The sequence below is a fragment of the Lycium barbarum genome, chromosome 12 (genome assembly GCF_019175385.1).
Source record: "Lycium barbarum isolate Lr01 chromosome 12, ASM1917538v2, whole genome shotgun sequence".
Taxonomy (NCBI): Eukaryota; Viridiplantae; Streptophyta; class Magnoliopsida; order Solanales; family Solanaceae; genus Lycium; species Lycium barbarum.
The window spans coordinates 82,618,334-82,637,496 of NC_083348.1; the positions used below are offsets into that span (position 1 = coordinate 82,618,334).

Sequence of the window (19,163 nt, forward strand, 5' to 3'; positions counted from 1 at the left end):
TAGGCTGATCTTTTTAATTGCTACAGATCTGACCGTGTCAAATAGGCTGGTCTTTGTAATTGCTACAGATTTGATCGGAAAAGAGAAGACGACTGACGCCGGTCAGATCACGCCGGAGAAGACGGTGGTCTAAAAATGAATGATACATGGATCCCTCAAAACAAAACAAAAAAAAACCTTTAAACTTCCACAGAATACAGGAAAAGATGAAAATCTGTGGCTTAGTAAAGCCCAAAAAGAAACAAAGATGATGAGGGAGGACACAAAAATAACAGAAAATCTTACATATTTTAGGAAATAGAGTTGAATTTTGGGGGTAAAAGGTTGAAATTAATGAGCAGTTAATACAGAGTAAAAAAAGAAAGTGAAAGAACTCAAAAACTGATTTGAAAAGCACGAAATTAGGGGAGATGGGGAGTTAGAAACGTGTATATTTAGGAAAAGGGGAGAGAGAAAGTGTGCAGCTAAAAAATAGGGGTGTGGGAAGTGGTAAGTTAATTGGTAGAAAAATGGATAGCTATAAGTTGTAAAAATATAATATTATAGCTACTAAACTTAATTATTAAAAAGTATAGTTATGTTCCATAAATATGTAACATAGTAAGATATGTCAAGTAAAATTTACTAATATGTAACAGAAGAAGTGCAGTGATATTATGCCTTGAATTTAATGTGGAATCCATATATCAGATATGTAAATTATAACACGTCTCTTTGTTAATGAACTCTTTTGAGGAAAGAAATTCTTATTATTTCCTACCTTTTTATACTAATGTTTATAGTGATTAAAATTACAAAATAAAAAATATCAATTTTCTTGTTATGTTTTAAAAGAGGAGGGCAATATTTTATTCTCATGGTTCCTTAAAAACAAATTTTAAACACGTTTGCTCAAAGACAATTTAGCTAGCGTTTGATCATAAATTTTGTGAAACTTTACTGGAAAAAAGAAAAATTAAAGTTTTGTGAGTGGTAGAAAATTTCACCCAAACACCGGTCCAAGCCGGTTATAACTTGAAATATATATATATATATTCAAGAACTGATCAAATTTCATGGACAAATAATGTTTTCAAATTCTTTTTGAAATGGCCAAACGAGAGCTTATTAGATTCCAGAATAGAATTCCATAGTTATGTAGTACCAATAATACCCTTGCAATGTCCGTGTATATAAAACCCAATTTAGGCGCGAACGGCTTATCATTTGGACGCACGCATTTTGTGTGATCTCTCTTCACTCCATGTATGATATATACACACACACAAGCAAAGCATAAATTGTTGAATTCATCGCTAAACGAAATTGAATTCGTTTTTTCATTCCTTCCTACACAATTCACCAGGTTTCATAGATTCCTAGCATTATTATTGCTTTTACTTCCTAAATTAGTATTGTTTTTGCTTTTACTAAGTAGATTAGTAGTATTTTTTTTTTGCGTTAACTTCGTAGATTAGTATTGTTGTTGCTTTTACTTAGTAGTTTCCTATTGTGTTTGCTTTTACTACGTAGATTAGTATTTTTTTGCTTTTATTTCGTAGTTTCCCATTGTTTTTGCTTTTAATTTGTAATTTCGTATTTTTTTTGCTTTTACTTCGTAGATTCATGTTGTTTTTGCTTTTTACTTGGATTCCTTCCGTTAGTGTCGAACTGTGAAGTGTTTAATCGAGGAAATTTTGGTGATTCATTATCCATAACCTGAGCTGTGAATTTATTTCAATTTGTAGTTTTGATGGATTGGTGAAGAGATCGAGTCGTTCTAATTGAGACATTGATTTTAGTGGCATCGTCATCAATTTGAGTATGTTTCATGCTAGAATATGAAACTTTATCTACTTGAATAGCTCAGGAGAGAGAGGCGAACACGAGCTATCTATTAAGTACAATATAGATTAGCTTAGGAGAGTAAATTAATTACATATACCATTTGTGTGATGCTCCAATATTTGTTGCACTGCTGAAGTGCATGAATATAGTATGCTTTGATATTTTTTAGATGTAAATTTTATTTTCTCATAGCATTGCTGGAGAGTTTTTAAAATCGCATTTATCTTCTGTTTTTCAATTTATTCACTATTTTCTTGTGCATTCACGAGTTAATCATGTTATTTAGCTTCAGGAATTCGGTAAAATTTGTCAGAAAAGCAATAGCATTTAGAATCTGCTTTTTAATTGGCAGGGAACTTAATTTTTGTATTTATTTCGAGGCCTTAAACAGAACTCTGATAGTAGTTCTGAGATTGGAAAAGAAGAGATATAAGACTCTAAGAAAATATATGCATGTTCTCTTTTTGTATCATTCCTCCTTCAAGTAGTCTCTGAGATATTTGTTTTATTGTTTGTTTAGATATCTAAGCACTTAATTGTCCTATGAATTGAAAATATGCTCATTCTACAAACGCTTCTTTGACTCCTTAAGATATTTCCTAGAGAAGTTTGCTTCCAAATTTTGGCAGTTAATTCAAATATTTTGTGATGGGCAGAGTGAACTTAATGAAGTTTTACATACAATGAGTGTGCTTGAAGTTTTGCTTGTGTACTTCTTTTTATTCCCTTCTATTTGTGTTCTTCATGAAGCATGTAAGATCTAGAATTGATGTTACTTCTTTTTCATTGTTCTTATTTTGGTTTAGGCAGTTTTACATTTTTCTGTAACGAGTATAGAAGCTTTACAAGAGATGTTGCCGTCTATGTGACTCCTTTGCAAATAATTCAGTGCTTGGTCTGGTCATCCTTGCTAAGAGATGATGCTTTGAGTCGTCCAAATTTTTTGAAAGATCCATTTAAATTTTATGACTTGATAACAGTCTTATATCAAACGGTTATTACAAAGATAGTCTGAACTTAAACTGTCAGAGTACTAACTAAGAGCTGTTGGTTTGCTTCTACTTTTGTAGTTCTGTAACATTTTATCTTTCTATTATTGCTCCATTACCTGCCTTCTTTTTGCCTTTGAGAGCCTTCAGCAGTTACAAATCCAATCTTTCTGTGCAGATGGCACAATCACCAAAGGGAGCATCTTCGACTGCCAAATCAAAAGACAAAAATTCATTACTTGGTGGTATTTACAATTTCTTTTGGGTTCCTACCAGGATTCTAACCTATTTGTTACCATTAGAAACTGAAAAGTGCACTTCTTAAAAATCTGATTTCAACATTAAATACCAACTAGAAGAGATAGCTTCCTTTAACGGTAATGTCATGTAATACCAAATCAGTTCTAATCAAAATTACAAGATATAATCTAGATGAGATTCACTATGCTGATCCAGTGGTACTTGGTATACAAGAGACATTCAGATAAAAAGCTTTCTGAAAATGAGAATGCCAGGAACAACAGAAATTGAATGACATCCTTCAAAATGGGAATGCTACATTGAAGTATGGCTATTTGCTGGATTATAATGTTCAAATACATTGAAGTATATTTTCCGTAAAAGATAATTATCAATAAGTTTTTGTTTATCCACGTCTTTCTTTATGCATCTTCAGTAGTGCAGTTATTGGACCAGTAGTTATTGGACCAGTAGTAATTTGTTAATGTCCTAGTCACTTGGATAATTACTGTTTACATTATGTTGTGACAGATCTGGATATTGGAAATGACTTTCTTAAGTCATTCAAATCAGTGTCTATGGGAGAAGATGATGCAATGGATTTTGACTTTGGACCTATCTCCAAAAATAAGAAAAAGACATTCAACTTTGACAATGAGTAAACCCTGCATAGCCTTATTGCTATTTCTGATTGCATAACTAATTTAGTTTGCTAAGCTACTGTGTATCAAAATACCTGCATTCATGATTTTCATGTATCTTGTCTATCACCTTTTTTCCTGTACTCGTATCTAAGGTTTCTGTCATTAACTGGCAAGTCCTCTGTCTGCTTATCTTTTACAGTGTTTCTCTATGTTATAATTTGTAGTATTTTGTACAATTTTCCAGATTTGATTCAGGACAAACTAATGAATGTTGAATAGCGGAGAAATGATATCTTACTTATGGTGACATTGAACTTTTTTCAGGGATATGGATTTCACTCTTGATACTGATTTCGGCAAGATATCGTCCTTCAACATTGACATGTCAGATCTTGATATACCTTCCCCATGTAAAAAGGATCGAAAATCAAAGGAGACATCAAAAGAAGAATCCACTGTTGCTGTCAACAAAAAGAAAGGAGATGGCTTCAATTTTTCATTTGATTTTGAGTACGTACTACCTTTGGTGATCTTTTATTTTCTGCTCTGTATTTGTCTAAGGCATGAATTGTGCTTCCATTCATCAAAACATGACCCAGTAGTTCCATTGTAACTAAGTGAAGTAACCCCTCCTGTGTTTGGTTCAGGTTGGATAGTTTCGGTTTTGGGTCAAGTCGGGACAGTAAAGGAAAAGCGAAGAACAATCAAGAAAAGGATTCTTTCAGTTTTGGGTCAACCCAGGAGAGTAGAGAAGAAGCGAAGAACGACCAAGAAAAGGAATGTTCATCTTCTAAGAGAAGTGGTAATGAAGGCTCTGGAAGTTATCTGAATGAAAACATTGGTTCGTTACAGGACGGGGCAGTTCAGAAACACACTGCATCAGAGGCTGGGATGACTTTAACTATTGATTCTCATATTGACATAGATAAAATTCATGACACAACAAAACATAGTTTACCATCAAACCATACTATGAGCGATAATGAAACTCCAAAATTGCAATCTGCTAGCGATGAAGCAGCACTGGAGAAAGTAAAAAGTTCGTTACAGGAAAAAATATCCACTAGCACTCAAGAAACAGTTTGCCAAGTAGAGGAAGGATCTTCTTTGATATCACAGAGTGAATCAAGGAGGGATACTCCATGTTTACAGGATCATGTTAATTCTGTGGCTGCGGATGCTAGTTTCTTAGGTGTAGGAACAGACGCTAATAAAAAAGTGCTTTTGGACTCTGACACAAACTATGATAAGTCAGTTTTAAAAAGTCCATCTTTGGAGGATGTTGCAACCCCAATGAAGAATGCTAGTGAAAGAAGAAACTTTCAAAATGATAAGCATCTTTTGGAGACCAATAAGGACAGGACTGAGACACATTCCAACAGTATGTCAAATGCTACAGAAGACAATATGCAAGACATGAAAGTCGATAATGAGACTTCGGAGCATTCTGCATCCTCATTAAACAAGTAGGTCAATGTAGACCCATCTCCCTTCGATTCATTCAGCATTACTATCCATGATGTCTAACTTGGAAACTGCAGAGCTTAGCTTCCGTAGAGAATAATGTAAAATTAAGTATCTGTCATGCATCTTTTGTAACTGTGGTGCACTTGGTTTCTCTGAAATTGTCACAGGGGAATAGTAGCTGAAAATTTGACAGCAGAGAAAAGAAGGGAGACTGGTGTCATTAGGTCAAAGTTTTTTATGCCATCAATTAAGCCTGCACAGATGCAGATGACAACATCATTGACTGAGACAAAAGTTTCTGCATTTTGTAACAAAAGAATTGGTCCCGTACCACAGAGTCATCCAGATGAAATAATGTAAGCTGATGGTATAAACTAGCTAGTCAAATTCTTGTTTACAGTGTATATGATACAATTTAATGCAGATCTCAAGATAACAAAGATGATAAAACTGGGACCAAAGCTGGTTTTCCCCCAGACTCTAGATCTCTACCAATGGTTAACCCTCTTCAGACTGGAAGTCCGGAGGGCCACCAAGTTTTAGGGACTACTATGTAAGTTTTTGGTAACTTACTTTTGTATCATGCTTAATTTTCAAGTTGAGTTTCAAAAAAAAAAAAGTTTCAAGTTTCAGTTTCCTTTACTAACTTCTGTTGTTGATGATCCATCATCATAATAATAATACTTTAGAAAGGGCTCCCAGTTGGATGGTGCGGAAAACATAAGAACATTGACTGGCAAATCTGGTCCTGAGAAAAGCAAAGCAAGCAGTAAAGATTTTTTTACTTTCAGGTCTTGCCCCTCTGATAGATGCTTCCAACCAGATATGCCATTGAATTCACCTTGTAAAATGTTTAACATGCATATAAAACTATTCTCCTCATGCATGGACTACTTTAGCTGATTTGTTTCTTAGTTTCTTTGGCAGCTATTCTGTTTGGATGCCTGCACTCAAAATATATCACATTTTTATCTGATTTATTTGAATTTATTCTCTTAAGCTAGTCATGTTTGTTGCATACGAAAATCATTTCACCCAAAATGATTAGTTATATAAGAAATTGTTTGACATTCTCAGTAGATGAGAAGTCATCTTATATGTTACGGATGATACTGCCATATTTCTAGGTCATATATACAGCACTCTGATATTGTGCTTGATTCCAGTCAAGTGCCTCTGTTGATCTATGAAAATAGAAATATTTTCTAACCTAAAATCTTTGGCATGTTTTCCTTCAGTTCTCGGGTAAATATTCCTGGCAAAACTCAACAGACAGCTACATCCACCCCACGCAGCATTGACATTCCAAGGAACATAGCTCCTATTCCAACTGCAAAGAACACTCTCAATGGAGAAAAAACACTGCCTATTAAAGCTGACAGGAGTCTTCTAGAGACATCTAGCCTGAAAATTTCAGCGTATATACTATTTTTCTTTTAAATTCTTCAATGATGCAGATCTTCTCATTTTTCTGTAAGCTATCAGTCAATCACATGCTTCTAATGCAGAAAACTTGGTACAAATCCTGAGATACCTCGGACAATGTTGCAAAGAAATATGAAGTCCTCAAAAACTGTGGACCAGCATGGTGGTTTTAAATCTATTTTACACGCCAAAGACAATTCCACAGAGACGCTGAAGCAAATGCCTGTTAACTTGTCTATGAAGAGGAAAATACCAGAGGTCTGGTTTCCTTTTCTCCACCACTTTCTCTTACAAAAAGAGTACCTTTTCTGCGTAGTTACATAACCACTATGGGACATCTTTGACATTTGTGATAGCCAATAACGCAGACAAATTCGGATTTGATGATCCTATTTCCATCAAAGCGTCTTTCGCAATCACCCAATGGAAGCAGGTTTTTCTATAAAATTAGTTTGTGTACAACTTTTCATCAATGCTGAACATAGGCATGATTACTCCTCAAAATTCTACAGGGGCTCCTCTGAAGGAACAGAAAGGATATGCGACAAACAGGTGATTGGTAGAAAAGGGACAGACATATATGTTTGACATAGTTTCCCAGGTGTTTCACTACATGGGAATCTAGAAGCATGTCAACATTTAAAATTTTCTAATCATTCTTCATTGATAGGTTCATGATCATGAACATTCTGGAAATGGTAATAAGACCAGCGAATATGAAAATTGTCAGATCTCTTTATGCAATGTTCCTGTAAGGATCAACTTCAAAGATTTAGGAAGCCCTTCTGCGATAGAAGATGACAGTGATGATGACAACATAAAGAAGGCTCAGGCTTTGTCAAAGGATCTTGATGATGTAAGGAGTGCTTCCTGCTACTTTTCGTTCTTCCTCGTTTTCTGCTTTCTGGTGCAGTATCTTTTCAAATATTCTGAAAACTCTTGAAGTAATTCCTGCCACAAATTTTGAAAAAAGATAAATGCTTTTTCAGCCAGTATTTTTCTACTCTAAACAAATAACCAGACAGCATAAACTTAACATTTTAAGTTTCTCTGGGAATTAGAAATGCATGATACCACCTTCCCGTTTTATTTTGGCTACATGAACAAGAAAAACTGCATTCTCTCTCAACTTGGTTTCTGTTGGTAATTTTGATTTTAGACATGTCCTTGTTGGTCCTAGAAATTGTTACAGTAGTTCCTTTTAAGTTTATGTCTTGGGATTTAAATTTTTCTTAAAATCCTTTGCATTGTATCAATCTTAGGCTTAGCTACTGAGTTCCACTTTAGTGAAAACCTTCAGTATGCTTGAAACCAGGGTCTCCTTTTCACTGCAGCTCAGTAGTTCAAGAAGCATCCATAAATTTAACAAAGGAAAAAGAGACACGAGAACTACCAGACATTTTTGCCTTGTTATGTCTGATTTTGTTGGTGGAAGTTAATATATATCTTATGTTGGCGGAACAGAATAGGGTTCCCAAACTAATTGGTTGATGGAATAATTAGTGTCCTAGGATCCTAGCCTACTCTTTTCTTAATGCTTTCAAGCCGATAACTGAAAGTTCAAAGGTAACAGGGGTGCAAGAATTCTATAGGTATTCAACTTAGCTCCTTGTTCTCTGAGCTAACAAGTATTTGTTCTTTGTTGAGGCCTGGACCTGACGCATGAAATGGGAGACTGTCATGCTGGCTGATCATAGTTTATTGTATTTGCAGATATGCAACATGCTAAGGAAAAAGCAGGAGGAGGCAAAAGAACTATTAGTTCGAGCTGTTGTGAACAACAATAAGCTGCTGCTGCTTAACCATCCCATTTGTGAAGAGAAAATATCCTTATTACTGAACTACTGTCGCATCACTTCTTTTTCATAATTTTCAATTCTTTAGTTTAAAATAAGCTGTGTGTGCCTTCACCACCTAGAACATACACAGGGTTCAGAAATTCGCTGCTGGGTTGATGACAAGGAATTACCAAATAGGATCACAATAAGACAACATAGAGGTATTTTTCTCCTCTCTATGTGTGTACACACCACTGAAAAGACTTGAGTAAAGATATTAAACACACACATCATACTGCTTTGTTTGTCATCCATGCTTCCAGTTCTGTATATTCCAAATTTCCCAGTGTAAACTCTAAAGACATTCTCTTTGTTAAGTATGCATGACTACTAATGCCATGTAGTTTCAGGCAGAGCTTGCTGCTGCATGTTCTAATGCAATTGCAAAGAATCTATTTTCCTTGCATTCCTCGGGTGAAGAAGCATTGACCACGCAAGCGTAAAAGAAAACGTTGCTAACAACAAATTAAAGTGATTTTGAGCTAGATTACTACCGGAGGCAGATTTCTGGCTGAAGGGGAAATCAAACTTCTACTAAATTTCAAGTATCCCATACAATTCTGGCATTCTAAGAAACTATCCATGTACAGGTGTTGGCAGTTTGCTTATAGCACCTGAAGATATTGAACCTTTTGTTATACTCTTTACACCATGGTCTTGTGCTTCTTTACAGATTCTCCCTCTTGGGCACCTTATAAAGCAGCACCAAATGAGATATTTCTGTCTTCTTTAAATATGACTGTTATTCATATCCAAATATAGGTCGACTGCCCAAGATCTGAAGTATTCTTAATAGTATGAGCTGAAAGTTGAAATTCTATAATGAGTAACGAGTAACAGATTAAACAATTGGGAAAGGAGATAACTGTGTTTTTAGGGCATAAATTTTATGAAATTATTTAAAGTGGAATCGGAGGAAACTCTAGAAAATTTTAAACTATCGAGTATGATTGGCATTATTGAGGAATCTTTTCATTAGGTGACCATCTAGTCACATTGTGAAGCTCTAGGTGGGACATATTATTACAGAAATAAGAGGCAACCTAAGGCATGACATTGGATCAGACATTACTAAATCTTGTTGCAGGAGAAAGATGTTTCCTTTGCAGAGATGAAGGAAACAAGAGTGGAGAAGATTATAGAAAAACCTCTTGCAATGAGACTGATGATTAAAAGTAGCTGGTCTGCTCTTAAGGTTGAAAAATGAAAGTATAGCTCCCTATGGATTCTTTTTCTTTTTGTGTAGATATGGTTATTAAAGATCACATCTGCCTTCTCAGATTCCCAGGGTTTCCTATAAGCATCAAGGGCCAGTGCTTTGTAACGCAAAATTCTACTATGTAATTACTCGAGTTATGGATAACAAAGGGAAAACAAAGTAAGGAAATGGAGAACAATACGATGGCCCTAAGCTTGTCGTTGAGTTAGAACCAGTGCGGCACACTGGGTTAAGCAAAAATAAATCAACTGGTGGAGCCATATCCACTCTGTCACCTCAGTAACCTTAAAGTTATGTCTCCTCTGAGTTGAGGGATTCTATATACCCTTGCATCGGTGAGTGAATTATATGCCAATTCTCACTTGTATTAGAGTCTGATGTCAATCAGATAACTACAACTGGAGGTGCAGTTAAAGCATTCTAAAGTTGGTTTCTCATTGTTAGGTCAGAAAGAGTGGACACAACTGATAGATTAGGTAAACATAATTTTCAATGCCTGGTCTTTTAAGTTAACTGGAGCCACGAGGATTTTGTCCATCGTATCCAGAGGCGGATCTAGGATTTAAATTCTAGGGCTTCAACATCTTAAATTTTTAGCACTAAACCATTATATTTCTAAAGTTATGGGTTCATATCTACTATTTAGTGTAATTTTAGCAAATTTTTACATATAAATTTATAACCCGCATTGAAAGTTTGGGGTTCCCAAGTTATAGTGCTCCATCCGCCTCTGATCGTATCATTGAGCCGATAGGCTGTTTCTGTACACTGAGGCGAATTCAAGGCGAGTTTTGCAAGTTCACAGAACTCCATGTTTTTGCTCAAATTAAATATGCATATGCAAAAACCATTTAAAATGTATACATATAATAAGACAACACTCATTCTGAACCTAGTGACTTTAGATCTTGGATTCACCTATGTGATCATTTAATGTCTTTAGTAACAGCAAGCATGGATACACGTACATGTAGGGATTTCTCAGCTCTATTCCCAGCTTCGCATGAAAAGGACGTGTAGGATTAAGGCAATTGACAGTTCTTCTCTCCTTTTTTTTTTTTCATGATTTTGTTCTCTCTCTCTTGATATGAATATTTATTATGTTCAACCAAGTTCAAGACAAGGAACATTCATAGTACGAGAACGCCTCCCAGTGAGCTATGGAAATATTGGGCAGAAAAGACATACTATAAGAATTGACTTTTGCTTCTTCCGTTCTTTGTCGCAAAGGGTTCATTTTTTCCTTAATTATCTAGCTCCTTATTTTTATTTTGAACTGGGATTATAAGCTGCTTGCAAGAGAAACAGGGTTATCAAGAATGTGAATTATATCTACTTTCCTATTTTATTGAAGCATAAATGCATAAATTAGTGAACATGCTAATTTCTTGAGCATATTATAGTGAAAGGTTCTAACTGCAATCCTATTGCATTTACATTCCCCTGCTTTGCTGAATCTATGTTAATTGAAAAGGCAATACTCTGCTGATATAGTAATTTAATTTTGGCTGCATTTAAGTGTTGGCATGTAATTAACTTTTCTACTTTCTGGATATGAAATGTTAGAAAAATCGGTCTTTTAAGTTTTGACAAGAAGTTTATTTGATTACTTAATTTGGATAATATGGTACAAAATCTTGAAACTTAGTTCTTATCCTCAACTTTATTGCTCATGTTGAGATGCTGTTTTCATCTTAGTTCCTATTGGCTTTTGCATTTTAGAAAAACTCTTCTTTATTTTTGCTTGGTCACTGTATGAGTTTCATGTCTATCAGAATGAGCAATATATTAGGTGGATAACTGCTGATCAATTGTCTGTTGACGTTTAATGAACCGTTCAACCAATGAACTTCCATCCCCATCAGCATCTATTCAGATTAGATGAATTCCCTGCTGTAAATTCACTATTTTTATCAAAGTCATCCTCCATCATCTATCCATGTCATTTCCTAGATGTGGTCCTCACCAAATCCTTATGCATTGGCTAGAAAGCAAACTTAAACCTAGACATTACTGGATAGTAAAAATTCATTATGCTGACACAAAGAGGGTTGACTTTTTCCTAAGTATCTCACAGAATTAACTTAAATTCACATAAATGGTCTCTGCAGACCTCATGCCTAAACATGACTGGATAGTGAAATATGTTTGGAATCAACTGCAAATGAGGACGTTAAAAGTATACTTTTCTAGTTTTCTAGTAAAGACAAAACTTTGTGCTTCTTGAATCAGTTTCCTCTAACTAAAGGTTTACAAACCATATAAAAAATGATCGAACATTACAAGTAGTCACAGCAAGAAGTGTATATAAGGATACTCTCTAGCTATTCTGAAACACTTGAGTCTAGCTGGCTAGTTACAACTTCTTGAATGATATACAATGTCTAGGTTCAAGTATTTAGCTTGCATTATTTTGCTCTTGTTTTCATCTGCATTAGTCGAAGCTCGCTCCTTTAGGTCTATTAGGATTGCCAGGGAGGCATTGGAGGAACAATTCGAAAGAGAGAAGGAGATTTATGGCGCCCAAGATTGGCCTCAGCGAGTGAGTCCAGGAGGACCTGACCCTCATCACCATTTTAAACACTTCTGATCAGAAAGTTAAATTGTCTTGCCAGTTGCCAAGACCAAGGAGTAAAACTAGGGAATTGGAAATCAAGAATCCTGGTCCTTCATCTAGTAACCAAATTCTATGTTGCTCGGATCCCTTCAAAGATGTTATCAAGCATGTGTTAGATTCTTCAAAAGTAATGCATTTTTGGAGGATCCGACATGGTGTGACGACAGTTTTGAAGGATCCGAGCAACGTAGACAAAATTTGGCTAAGTTGGTGTCTAGATACTACTGTTCTGTCTGTACTAGTTAGCAACTAATGTTTTTTTTTTTCCTTTTTCAATAATGTTATCTGATGCTTTTTGGACATTTCCCTTTTGACAATATGGAGATGAAGACATATTTAGTGAAAGATAGATAAGACCTCATGTGATCACCTCAAACCTTGTCTAAAGGTAAAGGCCAAAAAACATCAGTACATTACCGACCTTTTTGTAATGAACTTATCAGATGTTATGGCAAATATTTCATCAGAGTAAACTCTTACATTGTCGTTTTCGTTAAATACGCCAGACTCCCAATGGGTTCTCTTTATTTTGCTGAATTAATTCTGATTTTTGTGACTGGGACGGCTTATTTATTTTGGTCAGTTTAATATTCTTCAGCAGATTCTGAACTATTCTCTACTATGTGGAGTAATACATTCAAGCATTTAACGAAGAGCTGTTTGATAACAGTGCTGATAAAATCATGTTCTTGCTTCTTTTGTGTCAATTCGTTCTTCTTACATTAATTCACTTTATAGTCCTACTATAATCATATCATCATATATATATATATATATATATATATATATATATATATATATATATATATAATACTAAAAGTGGGAAGCCCCATAATTCAAAATTGGATTACCAGTTTGCCCCTACACTAAATCAAAATCTAATTTAATATTATTTAAATAGTACTAAGTAACATAAAGGTTGAATATGGTATTAATTTACTATCCTCCCATCTTCCACGTTTGTCTTTGATTTTACATTTCAGTTTTCCCCTTACATCTTCCAAATAGTAATAGTCAAATATTGATATGGCAATAATAACTCATAATTGTTTTAAGTTATACATATAATCCTTGGAGAAAAAAGGTACTGAATTTCAACTATAACTCTTCATAATTATGTATATAAATCATATATCAGTTTTGTTTTTTTCTATCTTCCATGGTAATAGGAATATTTTGCAGTCTTTTTATATTCTATAACTAGTTAACTTATCCGCGCTTCGCGCGGTAATTAGATAATCATAAATTTACTAACTAACTTTTTTATATTTCTTAAATAAGCATGTAAAGAATGAAAGATTCAAGATTTTGATCTGTTTACGTGCATATGGATACAGTTTGAAAATACGTTTGTTACTTTGTAAATTCAATACTATGTGTATATGAGTATTAGTTTTATCCTTTCATTAAAAAATAAAGGTGATTGATTTCATAATTTTCTTTTTTATTAAAATCTAAATAAGACTACAAAATAAAGAATAATCAAAATAAAAATGCTCAGGATGAAATTGCACCAAATCCTCAAAATCTAATTGTGTTAATTTTCTTTCATTATTCTCGTCATTGTTTATTCATCCCTTTTCCCTTGACTATTTTCTTCTTCTTTCATGTCTATCTTCCCTTTCTTTCGTCTTTCTCTATCTTCTTATCATCTTCCATAATACTTCCCCTTTCACTCTAAAATAATCTCTTTTCATCCTCAAAATCACTTGTTCATACTCAACTTGCTCAAAGTGTCAAATATATTAAGTTCGATTTGAAAGCTTATCCTATGAATTCAACGCACACAAAAAATTACAGAAAGAATCCACAAGACTCACATGAAAAATATTTCAAAATTCGGTCTTCTTATATCTTTCCGTCAATTCACCTAAATATGTAATCACATTAGAATCATTAGAGAAAAAATAAAATAATAAAATCAAGAAAAACACCACAATAAAGAAAAAGAATGAGAAATAATTACCTAGATTTTTTCACACCAAATCAAATTTATTCAAGAGGTGGAAACTTTACACGTCACCTCTAATCCTTTTACATTTAAAAAAAAAAACTCAAGAAAGAACTGATGATTAGACTAACAAAATATAATTAATACAAAGTGTACTCATAAGCCTTGTTTTTGGTGAGGCATGAAATAGATTTCATTGTTTTCATGTTGTCAATGTTGCCTCAGATTAATGACTTCACGCAAATTTCAAACTATAAAAATAGCATAATTATGTGAGAGCTCAATCAATATACCAACAATACAAGAGCACAACAAATTTTGGATGACCTTCCACGTGAAATCATAAAAACGTGGACAAAAAATTATGTTATCACAAAATGTACACTAACCTTACTTGATGTACCTAAACATCACGTCCTTTTGGAAGGAAAAAACACATTGAATGTATCAGTAAGGAAAAACACATAGTAACTTTTTATTGTTGATAAGTAAAACAAAGGCATAGCATATTCTACTATGGAATGGACATGTTATAATATTAAAAGAGGGGGTATAAATACAAGAAAAAAGATAATAAAACGTAAGGACCCACATTTTTGTTGGCCTCTAACTCCGTGGAAGATATCTGAAAACCAATCTCAAAAATTTACAACCCATACAAACTAACAAAAATTAAGAAAACAATACTGTGTAGTTACAACTATTGAGACTCCAAGCCGTGCCTTTTCTTTGTCAAGCATAGTGGAAGAGAATTAAAAGAATAAACAATTATAGTTTATGAATTTCATTTGTAGCTGTACTTGATAAAGTTAATTGAAATTTTAAAACAAACCTTTTGGAGTTGAATGAAATTGCTTGGAGATTTGCGAGAAGGATAATAACGTAAAAATGGCACTCACCATTTTAACTGGTGAGTCTTCAATAACAAATTCACTATTTCATCTGAGTGAAATTTTCCTTAGCGTATTTTCTTAAAAACACAACCTTACAACAGAAGGAGCTGGGCAACTACCCATATTTAAAGAGAAGACAATATTAGTTTCTAAAACAACGTTACATTCCCTTCAGGAATATCCTATAGGATAGAAGTTGAAAAGTTTGTAACTGGCCTAAAATTATAACCTTTAGTTAATGATTCCATCAATTGGATAAAATTAATCACAAATATTTAAGAGAGTTAAAGGAGTGTCTTTTGGATTTTTTATTACCATAATTCATACATAGGAAAAATTCAAAAAAAAGAGAAAAAAGATAAATAGCATTCTAGGTCATAGAGAGGTGTCACATCACCTTTTCTATGCCTAGCTTTATATTATATATAGATCACTCTATAAAAATGCACAATGAACTGTCTAATTACTCAGTGTGCAACAAATCAAAGGTTAGCTTTTTTATTTTTTGCGGTTTCTTCTCTTTACTATTGTGTATCGAATAAAATTTCTTATGTTCATTTACGCTGAAGCTAGCAAAGATGATATCTTATAATTTGCAGCTGTTATGGTATTTCTTTTTGGAGCACTTTCTCTTTCGACTCTTGTATTTCTATTGTTCAAATTGTTTCTCCATCTACTTGACACGCGACAATTTCTATGTTTATCTATTTATAATTGTTTGATAATAAATAAATAATGAAAGGAAGGAAAATAGAAGTCCTCCTTTTACTAATGCTCTAAAAGTGTGTGTAAGAACACAGTTTATGGTACTGTATAAGAAAATAATGGATGACGAGGCATGGAGACAAATTATTATTTCTTTCCTTTTGAACTTAAATTCACATTTGCAAGTAGCATTAAATAGCATAGAATACACGTGCAAACCGAGAGCTAGTTATACTAAAAGTAGAAAGGTTTCTACCTTCAAAGTTAGTTTATCATTTTGCCCCTATACTAAATTAAAATCTAATTAAATTTCTAATTAAATAATAGCAAATCTAATAAATTAGCATATTTTATTTACGTAAACATAACGTGAACTCTAGGGAAAATCAAGAATCTATCATTCAATTATACTCCTAAGCCCGTCAACCGGTCCGGTTTAACCGGTTCAAACTGGTAACTGGACCGGTAAAACCGGAACCGGTTGGACCGGTTAACCGTATATTTCTTACCGGTCCGGTTTTGATTTTTTTGAAACCAGAACCGGTTAAACCAGTAAAACCGGAACCGGACCGGTTAAACCGGTTAAACTGGTGAAATTAAAAAAAAAAAAAATATAGCCGTTGGGCTGTCCGTTATTGGACCGTTGGCAACGGTCCATTTGCAAAAATGACCGTTGCCAAACGGCCATAAACTCATTTTTTGCCCCCCCAACCCCCCAAACTTTTTTTTCTAACACTTTAACCCATCCCCTACCCCTATATAAACCCTTCTTCATTTTCATTTTAATCCACACCAATTCACTCTTCTCTTTCTCTCAAATCTCAATCTCTCAATTATAGTTACTTTGCAATAATTAGCCACTTTAAATTTCTCTCAAATAAATATTATAAAGTCTTATTATAGTTTCAATTATTAATTTTGCAATTATAATATTGTTGGTGGAGGTAGTGATTTTGCAACAATCCGAATTAGCTTTGGTGGATTTGCAATTCTAGCCGCCTTCACTTTGTTGGAAATTAATCCGGCAATTTGGTACCTTCATTCCAACTATATCTTTATTTTTCGCAATTTAATTCTAGCAATTTAATTTGTTGCAATTTATTTTCTTGTGATTTATTTGAGTGTGATTTAAATTAATTCTTTTTAATAATGGCAAAGAGATTTAGACGTGGTGTCAGTAGCAGTAGTGGTATTGTTAGGGGTGGGCTTAATGAGGAAACATTTGTGGAAGAAACACCTAATTTAGGTATTGATGTTGGTGGAAATAATCCACTTTTAGGTCATGAGGCAATGCAACAACATTTTACCGACACTTTTAATGAAATTGATGATGAAACACAACCTCCCGAAAATCTCATAGGAGATACATGTCCTGCACAATCACATACACAAGACAAACCGCCTAGAACTCGTAAGCCAACCGCTAAAATTTGGAAATTTATGACTAAGGAAGGGAAAACCAAACAGTTACATGTACCCTATGTGGACAAGTATTTGCTTTTAGGTAAGGAACTAGTAAGGATGATGGAACGGGTACACTAAATGGTCATATGAGAAAGAAACATATGGATGTTTGGGGAGAGCAAACGGGTTCAAATGTGGGGGGTATTCAAATGACGATAGACCCACGAACCGGTAGAAATTTTAAGTATGACAAGAAAAAAGAGCGTGTAGAAATAGCTAAAATGGTAGCTCATGATTGTTTACCATTTTCCTTTCCTTCGGGTTTGGGGTTTGTTACTTACATTCAACGTTGTTATAATCCGTTATTTGAGGGTATTCCTAGAAGTACTTGTAGAGCGGATGTTATAGATTTGTATAAAAATATAGATTTTATTTGCGCCATTTATTTAATTCTTTAAATTGTAATGTTTCTCTTACTGCTGATTTGGGTCTTAGTCTTAACAAGTTAGATTTTTTTGTTATTACATGTCATTGGGTGATTTTATTATTCTACTATTTCTTTACAACTCATGTATTATTTGCAAGTTAAAAAAAAAAACTACAACTTGCAAATAAATGTTATCCAAGAATGAATAAAATATATGGCTCATTGAGCTTTCTTCTATTTACTTGTGTTCATATTTTTACTTATATTAAGTTAGGAATATACCTAAAATATACTAAGAATATACTTATAATATACATCTACTTAAATTAAAAACAAGAAAGTTATATACTTGAAAAATAACTAAAATATACTAAGAATATACTTATAATATATAGTATACATATAACTTAAAAAAAAAAATATATATATATATATATATATTAGGTATATTCCTAACTTAATATAACTAAAAATATGAACACAAGTAAATAGAAGAAAGCTCAATGAGCCATATATTTTATTCATTCTTGGATAACATTTATTTGCAAGTTGTAGTTTTTTTTTAACTTGCAAATAATACATGAGTTGTAAAGAAATAGTAGAATAATAAAATCACCCAATGACATGTAATAGCAAAAACATCTAACTTGTTAAGACTAAGACCCAAATCAGCGGTAAGAGAAACATTACAATTTAAAGAATTAAATAAATGGCACAAATATACTTATGATATACATCTACTTAAATTAAAAACAAGAAAGTTATATACTTGAAAAATAACTAAAATATACTAAGAATATACTTATAATATATAGTATACATATAACTTAAACATATATATATATATATATATATATATATATATATATATATATGTTTAAGTTGTATATATAAGTATATTCTTACTATATTTAAGGTATATGTAGTACAACACTATAACTTAAGCATATAACTTAATATATATATATATACACGTATATGCTGTATTGCTGACTTGCCGTTAGCCTGTTAGTCAGTAAATATTTAAACTTTACTTATAAACTTATATAACATATGTAAATATACCTACAATATACTAATAAATACTATAATATATATATATATATATATATATATATATATATATATATAATACAAAAAACCAAAAAAAAAAAAGGTTTTGGACTGTTTGAACCGGACCGGTTCCGATTTCAGATTTGTAACAGGTAAACCGGAACCGGTGGCCGGTTTCGGTTTTTTAATCGGAAATCGGCCGGTTCCGTAACCGGTTATCAGTCCGGTCCGGTTTGAACCGGTTGACGGGTTTATATACTCCTATCAGTTATGTTGGTACATTGAATGGATAGCAATTATGCGTCATTTATGTTGATCCTTTGAATTAGAAAGAAAAATGTGGGACCCCTTAAGACTGCAACTCGATTGTAATTAGTATATAGCAATTACTCGTGTTAAATGGAAAAAAAAAAAGGCTATTCATGTATATAATCTGTCAAAGAAAACCAACAGGTATACAATTA

At 33.3% G+C, this 19,163-nt stretch overlaps 1 protein-coding gene across 5 annotated transcripts; it reads left to right on the forward strand.

Moving 5' to 3' along the window:
- Positions 1 to 772: 772 nt before the first annotated feature.
- On the forward strand, positions 773 to 9,145 carry LOC132623875 (uncharacterized protein At4g18490). Of its 5 annotated transcripts, none has more exons than XM_060338683.1 (16): positions 773 to 1,345; positions 2,995 to 3,061; positions 3,588 to 3,714; positions 4,025 to 4,210; positions 4,348 to 5,166; positions 5,335 to 5,523; positions 5,592 to 5,720; positions 5,857 to 5,958; positions 6,406 to 6,585; positions 6,676 to 6,850; positions 6,949 to 7,025; positions 7,105 to 7,144; positions 7,263 to 7,448; positions 8,306 to 8,416; positions 8,514 to 8,591; positions 8,775 to 9,145. In XM_060338683.1, the coding sequence occupies exons 2-15, from the start codon at positions 2,995 to 2,997 to the stop codon at positions 8,577 to 8,579; spliced, it is 2,454 nt and encodes an 817-aa protein (XP_060194666.1). In that variant the 5' UTR covers positions 773 to 1,345; the 3' UTR covers positions 8,580 to 8,591; positions 8,775 to 9,145. The 5 variants fall into 5 exon arrangements, with proteins under 5 accessions (XP_060194666.1, XP_060194665.1, XP_060194664.1 ...); XM_060338682.1 differs by having other exon boundaries at positions 774 to 1,345; positions 8,781 to 9,145; XM_060338681.1 differs by having other exon boundaries at positions 774 to 1,345; positions 8,514 to 9,145.
- Positions 9,146 to 19,163: the final 10,018 nt, after the last annotated feature.

Bases quoted from the DNA above. Each gene is read 5' to 3' on its own strand.
- LOC132623875 (XM_060338683.1), top strand. From the start codon at position 2,995: ATGGCACAATCACCAAAGGGAGCATCTTCGACTGCCAAATCAAAAGAC. The intron at 3,715-4,024 runs GTAAACCCTGCA...AACTTTTTTCAG, and splicing joins ACATTCAACTTTGACAATGA to GGATATGGATTTCACTCTTG. The intron at 6,586-6,675 runs GTATATACTATT...CTTCTAATGCAG, and splicing joins TCTAGCCTGAAAATTTCAGC to AAAACTTGGTACAAATCCTG.